The sequence below is a fragment of the Lepus europaeus genome, chromosome 5 (assembly GCF_033115175.1).
Source record: "Lepus europaeus isolate LE1 chromosome 5, mLepTim1.pri, whole genome shotgun sequence".
NCBI classification, from domain to species: domain Eukaryota; kingdom Metazoa; phylum Chordata; class Mammalia; order Lagomorpha; family Leporidae; genus Lepus; species Lepus europaeus.
In genome coordinates this window covers 13,292,138-13,299,913 of record NC_084831.1, presented here as the reverse complement: position 1 = coordinate 13,299,913, position 7,776 = coordinate 13,292,138, and the positions used below count along the sequence as shown (strand labels likewise).

The following is a 7,776-nucleotide window of genomic DNA, read 5'->3' as shown; positions in this document are numbered from 1 at the left end:
CACCTACTAGGACTGCTAGGGGAAGGGAAACCGTGCTGCCTGGGATCTGGAGAACTTGGACCTTCACACCCTGCTGGTGGCAAAGCGGCGCGGAAGGGCCATCTGGGAACTGGCTGGCAACTTCTCACGGGTTAAGCATAGAGGTCGCAACTAAATGTTTAAGGGTTTTTTTTTTTTTAAGATTTATTTTATTTATTTTAAAGGCAGAGTTACAGAGAGAGGAGAGAGAGAGAATCTTCCATCCGCTGGTTCACTCCCCCAGATGGCCGTAATAGGTAAGGCCATGCTTAGCATCTAAGCAGATGGAGGCCAGGAGCCAGGAACTTCTTCCGGGTGTCCCCACATGAGCGCCGTTTCCAGTCCTGGCTGCTCCGCTTCTGATCCAGCTCTCTGCTAATGGCCTGGGAAGGCAGTGGGAAATAGCCCAAGTCCTTGGGCCCCTGCACCCCCTTAGGAGACCTGGAAAAAGCTCCTGGCTCCTGGCTTTTTGTCAGCCCAGCTCCAGCCATTGCGGCCATTTGGGGAGTGAACCAGCAGATGGCAGACCTCTCTGCTCCTCTCTCTGTTTCTATTTCTGTCTCTTAAATAAATAAATAAATAACAAATAAATAAATCTTTTAAAAAATTTTCCATTTTTTGGCCGGCGCCGTGGCTTAACAGGCTAATCCTCCGCCTTGCGGCGCCGGCACACCGGGTTCTAGTCCCGGTTGTGGTGCCAGATTCTATCCCGGTTGCCCCTCTTCCAGGCCAGCTCTCTGCTATGGCCTGGGAAGGCAGTGGAGGATGGCCCAAGTGCTTGGGCCCTGTACCCGCATGGGAGACCAGGAGAAGCACCTGGCTCCTGGCTTCAGATCAGCGAGATGTGCCAGCCATGGCGGCCATTGGAGGGTGAACCAGCGGCAAAAAGGAAGACCTTTCTCTCTGTCTCTCTCTCTCTCACTATCCACTCTTCCTGTCAAAAAAAAAAAAAAAAGAAATAGAAAAGAAAGAAAGAAATGTCTATCGAACCTGATCTGGTAAATTGTAACAATACGGTCTCATTGTTTGATTTGAAGTGTATTATTTGTGACTGTATAACACCACTCAAATCCTATGTAATTATAAAACCCAATATGCTATCAAAGATAAGCATTTTGTGATTAGCTGCCATTAAAAAAGTAGCACATTTGTTTGCATCCATTAACACAAATATGAAAACGTGACGCGGACTTATTGTGCAGTTACTGCAGGCACTAAAGTTATATTGTTCACTGTGCCTCAACAAACACGTATTAGGAAATAATCCCATGAATAGGTATTTTTAAAAGAGATTTATTTATTTTTTATTTATTTGAAAGTCAGTTAGAGAGAGAGAATGCCCACTGCTGCACCCCAGCAGCCCCCACCCAAGCCGGGAGACATTGGCTGCGTGGGGGATGGGCAAACAGCCACCAGCAGGCCTGGGCCTCTACCACCAGCCTCCAGGGACTGGCAGAGGCCACGGGAACCGGCTGCCTGTGCCCCACCCCAAGCGAAGGAGACCAGGGCCCAGGCCGAGTCTTAGGGAGGGCAAGACAGGGGCTTCAGCTGGGGTGAGAGTGAAGCCAGGGCCGAGACAGGGACAGGGACAAAGGGGCCAGGCCTCCTGAGGGGCCTTGTCCTTGCTGGTGACGCTCACGGGGGACTCGTCCCCAAGGTCCCATTTCTAAGGACCGGGCGAGGCTCCTGAGGGAGAGGCACCCTGCGGCCAGGGTGGACTGAGGCCCCGCAGCCACTGCTGAGCGGTCAGGCTGGAGCCAGCACCGGGACCAGGAGACCTGGGGACCCCTCCCACCGCGTCTGCCCTCTCAGACCCAGCGCCTGGCTCAGCCCCCGCTCAGCCCCAGGGCGGTCTGCAGAGGAGACGAGGTTGGGGTTCACCCGGGCAGGGCTGCACCAGGGAAGGGCCCGCCTCACTCAGCAGGCAAAGCTCGTGCAGGATCGGCCTCGGCCGCCCACACTGCGAAGGCACAGGCCAGGGCGGGGGCCTGGAGAGGGAGCACATGGACCCCGAGGGTCTGGAGGCCTCAGCTAAGGCAGAGACTGGCGGGGGGGAGGGGGGATGAAGGGGCAGAGAAGGCGCTCAGAGAAGGGCCACGGCAGCCTGAGCCGCGAGCGGCCTAGCGGAAGTAGTTGGGGCAGTCGTGGGCAACCAGGTGCCAGGCTCGCTCGAAGGCCTCCACGACGGCCGGCTCCAGGGGCCCTTCCTCCACGGCTGCCAGGTTCTGCTCCAGCTGCGCCAGGCTGGACATGCCCAGGATGACCGCGTCCCCGTGGGCGCCCTGCAAGGGGACACAGACGTCAGCTCCGTGCACACCGGGGCCGCCGTCACCCCCACGGCCTGGCCAGCTGCCCGTCCCGCCGTGGGGTCCGGGTTTGGTCACTCTAGTGCCAGAAAGGCCTCAAGGAGCCGGGGCGGCTGTGTCTTTGTGACTCCTCGGCCGGCGCACCGCGCTGATCCGATGGCAGGAGCCAGGTGCTATCCTGGTCTCCCATGGGGTGCAGGGCCCAAGCACTTGGGCCATCCTCCACTGTACTCCTGGCCACAGCAGAGAGCTGGCCTGGAAGAGGGGCAACCGGTACAGGATCGGAGCCCCGACCGGGACTAGAACCCGGTGTGCCAGCGCCGCAAGGTGGAGGATTAGCCTAGTGAGCCGCGGCGCCGGCCGCAGCTTGGTTCTTTAACCTCTCCTGGACTCGCTCTTCTCCTTTTTCAGAGTGTTATGGGTGTGAAAAGTCAGGCAAAGCCCTCGGCTCCCATTTACTGAGCCCCATTGCACATGAAGGCGCTGCAGCGAGGTCATGGAAACAGGAATTGAAAGAGAAGTCTATCTTGGGCCGGCGCCATGGCTTAACAGGCTAATCATCCACCTTGCGGCGCCGGCACACCGGGTTCTAGTCCTGGTCGGGGCTCCGGATTCTGTCCCGGTTGCCCCTCTTCCAGGCCAGCTCTCTGCTGTGGCCAGGGAGTGCAGTGGAGGATGGCCCAAGTGCTTGGGCTCTGCACCCCATGGGAGACCAGGATAAGCACCTGGCTCCTGCCATCGGAACAGCGCGGTGTGCCGGCCGCAGCGCGCCTACCGCAGCGGCCATTAGAGGGTGAACCAACGGCAAAGGAAGACCTTTCTCTCTGTCTCTCTCTCTCACTGTCCACTCTGCCTGTTCAAAAAAAAAATATTAAAAAAAAAAATAAAAGTCTATCTGGGTTCAAAGGAGTTTTGAAATCCACGCCTAGATGTTTCATAGTACACGCTGTCCATGAGCTGCTGTGAGGTTTCTGGTACGCATGGAATGCAAAACTCTTTTAAACATTTATTTAATTGGAGCCAGTGCCAGGGCGCAGCGAGTAAAACCGCTGCCTTTGACAGAGGCATCCCATATGGGCGCCAGTTCAAGTCCAAGCGGCTCCACTTTCTGATCCAGCTCTCTGCTGTGGCCTGGGAAAGCAGTAGAAGATGGCCCAAGTCCTTGGGCCCCTGCACCCGTGTGGGAGACCTGGAAGAAGCTCCTGGCTTCAGATCAGCCCAGCACTAGGCTTTGCTGACATTTGGGAGTGAACCAGAGGATGGAAGACCTCTCTCTCTCTTCCTCTCTACCTCTGCCTCTCTGTAACTCTGCCTTTCAAATAAACATAAATCTTAAAAAAATAAGAAATTTCACAAAGAGATAAGACAAACTCTAACAATCCCCTCTGGCCCCCTAGAGGAGCGGACACTGGGGCCCAGGGCAGCGCGCTCACCTGCAGCTGGGAGTGGTGGTACATCCACCGCAGGGCGGCCGAGGTCATGCTGGGGGTGCTGCTGCCATACGCAGCCTGCAGGGCCTTCTCCACCAGGGCGATGCCCTTGAAGTGATCCTGCTTCCAGTAGCTGGGCGGGTGGGGACAGGGCACAGGGGTCAGACCCACGGGGGTGGCACTGGGGGCCACAGCCACAGAGCCAGGCGGCCAGCAGGCCCTGCCGCAACCCGGGTGCACGGAGGGGTGTGTCCCCTCCAGCATCAGCCTCCCCAGAGGCCCCGATGACATCTCTGCTCCTGAGAATCACGCACCTGCCCCCATCTGACCCAGGGCCACCATGGAGCAGAGACAGGGCCGGCCCAGGCTCCTGAGCCTCCAGCCCTGGTTCTGTCTTTCCTGCCCGGCAGGTGATTATGACTTGGAAGATCATGTGGGCCCAGGACCCCCACTCCTCACAGAGGCCCCAAGAAAAGCAGAAGAAACCCCACCAAGGCTGCGGCAATTCCAGGATGGTTCAAAAGCTGTAGATGCGGGTGGCAAGAGATTCCCCCAAACAGCTAGACACCCCCCACCCCAATCCGGACACAGACAGCCCCAGCTCACCGATTCATGTACAACTCAGACCATCTATTCCCAAAGAAGCGGCCCTCCGGCTTTATTTTTGCATCCTGGTCCTCATACTTGTACCTGCCGGTCAGCAGGCCCCCTGCAGGAAGGCTGCTGTCAGACCCCTGGCCCAGAGCCCTCCCACAGGCGGCCAGACCCCTCAGGGCTCTGGACCACAGGTGAGAATCCCAAGGTTGGAGGGAGGCCAAGGAGGCAGCGAGCTGCGTCCCCCTCCTCCCATGGCCCCCCTTGCTTCCCAGGCCCTGGCTGGGCGTCCCCCGGGCAGGAGCAGCAGAGACAGAGCAGGGCCTGGGCTCCCACCCCAGCAGGGCTGTCCCCAGGGGGATGCGTACCAGCCAAAGGGTTGAAGGCATAGAACCTCATCCCAAAGTGCCTGAGGCAGGGGAACAGCTCCTTCTCTACCTGGCGGGTGGTGGCGTTGTACATGCCCTGAGGGAGAGGCACCAGCTGCAGGGGGGCCCACGTACCCTGTGGGACCCTCAGTTCAGTCCTTACCATCCTAGCACATCAACCATCAGGGATGTGGCATATACTAACAGGTGCTTATGTCTAAGGAGAATTCCTTCATTCAACCACAGTGATAGGCACCCTCGGGCTCAGTACCAGAGACCCCACAGCCTAAAGACCATGTCCCTCCAATAACAACTTAGAGCAAGGCACAGTAAACAGGTGCAACCGTGGAAAGAGGCCATCCGTGTACAGTGGGAAGCTCTGTGCCCATGCCTGGCACTCACCGCGTGGAGGACAATTGTTTGTTGACTGAGGGAGGGGGAGGGTCGGGGGGGCCTGGGAGCCATGGGGAAAGCTTCCCAGGGAGGAGTCACCTGGGTGAGACCTGAGTGCTCCTCCCAGGGAGGGGAGCACCGTGCCAGGCTGCAATGGGAAGCCAAGCGGGGAAGGAAGGCACCTGGTGCACACCCGAGCATGGGGGAGCAGGTGCCTGGGCCCGGCTGAGGAGCTAGGATGTGCGCCAGCGCCAGCGCCACCTGGGATCTGTTCCTGGAGGGGGCTGTCTGTGGGAGCAGGGGCTGTCTGTGGGGCGCGGGATCCCAGGAGAGCAGAGCCCTGCAGCCCCGGTCCACAGCGTGGCCCTCACCTGGTACACGGTGGGCTGGATCCAGCCGCGGCTCCTGCACAGGGTGCAGATCTCGGCCACCTGCCAGGAGGAGTAGTTGGAGACGCCCAGCTCCACGAACTTACCCTGTGGGGAGAGGTTGTGGTCAGAACCAGTGCTGCCCAGGAGACCAGGAAGGGGCACACGGGATGTGCCATGCCCCCACTCCTCTCTGGGACTGCCCCGGTTGCCCCCACTCTCCCCGTGGTAACAGGACGAGAAGAAGCTCAGGGCCGCCCTCACCTCCTGGTGCAGCTGGTTGCAGGTGCGCAGCGTGTCTTCCAGTGGGGAGCTGTAGTCGGGCATGTGCAGGTAGAAGAGGTCCACGCGGGGGCACTGCAGCCGCTTCAGCGACGTCTCCAGCTGGAACCGGACGCTGTCGGGTTTCAGTGTCGTCCCATCCATTGCAATTGCCTTGGTAGCGATTTTCACTTGGAAGGGAGACAAGGGAGAATCAGGCCAGTTTCCCAAGCATCAGACGGGGTGCAGTGGAACCGTGAAGAGAGTGACCTGCTGTACATCTCAGCTCTGCCGTCCCCAGCTCCGGGACCTTGAACTTGTTACTTATGCTCTCTGAGTCCCCATCCCCTCACCTTGAAAGTGGGCGTGGGAATGGCTCTGACTGTAGGGAGCTCCTGAGGCTTGATCAGAACCCGGCTGAGCGTGGTCAGGAAGAGCTGGGAGGTCCCCACCACAGTGACAATTTCTGGTGAGCTGCACAGGCCAGGCCCGGCCCTGAGGGCACACGGTCCCTGCCCTCCAGGGCTCACGGTGTAAGGACCACTCTGCTAGGAGAGCCCAGGGCAGGGGCCAGCGCTGTAGCGCAGTGGGTTAAAGCCCCAGCCTACAATGCTGGCATCCCATATGGGCACTGGTTCGAGTCTCACTGCTCTACTTCCAATCCAGCTCCCTGCTCTGGCCTGGGAAAGCAGCAGACGCTGCTCCAGTGCCTGGGCCCCTGCACCCACATTTGAGACCTGGATGAGGCTCCTGGCTCCTGGCTTTAGATCAGCCCAGATCCACCCGTTCTGGCCATTTGGGAGTGAACCAGTGGATGGAAGACCTCTCTCTCTGTCTCTCTCTCTCTCCACAACTCTGTCTTTCAAATAAGTAAAATAAATCTTTAAAAAAAACTCAGGAGCCTGCCTGGGAGTTCAGGAAGGCTTTGGTAGACAGAGGCTGCCGTTTGTGAATTGGGTGAAGCTCGTCTAGAGCGTGGGGCACAGGTCAAAGGAGGAGGCAGGAACGCCGTGTGTGGGAGCCCCTGCCGCCAGGTCCAGGGAGAGACAGAGCAAGAGAAGGGCTGCAGACCAGGTCCTGGACATGGGTGCACTCCCTGGAGTCCTGATACAGGGGCCCATAGGAGCCTCTGAATGCTTATAGGACAGGCACCCAGTGGTCAACCTGGTAGATCTGGAAGACGGCCCTGAAGGCAGCATGGACAAAAGCCTGTCTAGAAACAGGGAGACCAGTAAGTAGGCTGAGCAGGATTCAAGACAGAGATGTGAGAGGTGTCCATGAGGGCCCCAAGGAAGGAAAGGCAAGGGGCAGGCAGACTCATCCCCATAGCACAGGCACATGGCTGGCTCCCAGCTCAGTGGGGGGAGCTCCGTACATATCCCCCAGCCCCTCCGGGGATTGGCTGGTGGAGGAGGAAGAGGAGAGACCCTCTCACACTTTTCATGCTTAGAAAGTCACTTGTTGGGTAGAGGCAGTGAGCAGAGCCCTCGTGACCTGGGAGAGAATGGGTTTGGCACCTGCTCACGAGGGACTCTCCCCTCCCACCACCACCCCTCCCCTTCTGGATGGGGGCTTCAGATCTGAGATCTGAGGACCTGGACCCCGCTGGGCCTGGCCTCAAGGACAGAAGAGAGGGAGTTGGAGAGGAAAACAGCAAAGCAGGGGAAAGATCAGCGTCTCCCTGGGAGGCAGAGGGGATCCGCAGAGAGGCCACGGAGGTCCACGTGTTTGAGGGTGGTGGGGCTCCCTTATCTGAACCGGGGACAAAGGCCACATGTGCCAATGAAAGCAAAGCCACCAGGGACATTTCCGAGGCTGCACTGTGTGTGCCAGGCAGGGCTCCGGCCTCTTCCGACGGCCTCGCAGTCAGCAGGCCCCCACGACACAGGCTCCCGAAGCTTCCATGGCTCCTGCAGCACACAGCCACGCAGTGCCTTTGCACACTCGTGCCCACTGCCTGCAACTCTCTTTCCTCTCCTCCTCCTCTCCCCCCGCCCCTTTCCTTCTTGACAGAGAGACAGGATGGATTTCTGATTCG

The 7,776-nt window shown here is 58.8% G+C and overlaps 1 protein-coding gene across 1 annotated transcript in view; it reads right to left on the bottom strand.

Moving 5' to 3' along the window:
* Positions 1 to 1,295: 1,295 nt before the first annotated feature.
* LOC133759480 (aflatoxin B1 aldehyde reductase member 3-like) overlaps positions 1,296 to 7,776 on the bottom strand; it is a 7,548-nt gene continuing 1,067 nt past the window's right edge. Inside the window, exons 2-7 of the mRNA XM_062190532.1 lie at positions 5,742 to 5,929; positions 5,481 to 5,585; positions 4,717 to 4,813; positions 4,361 to 4,463; positions 3,758 to 3,887; positions 1,296 to 2,300 (exon numbers count right to left, since the gene is read on the bottom strand). Coding sequence (XP_062046516.1) covers positions 2,139 to 2,300; positions 3,758 to 3,887; positions 4,361 to 4,463; positions 4,717 to 4,813; positions 5,481 to 5,585; positions 5,742 to 5,929 — 785 coding nt within the window. The 3' untranslated portion in view covers positions 1,296 to 2,138. The remainder of the gene's footprint in view (positions 2,301 to 3,757; positions 3,888 to 4,360; positions 4,464 to 4,716; positions 4,814 to 5,480; positions 5,586 to 5,741; positions 5,930 to 7,776) is intronic.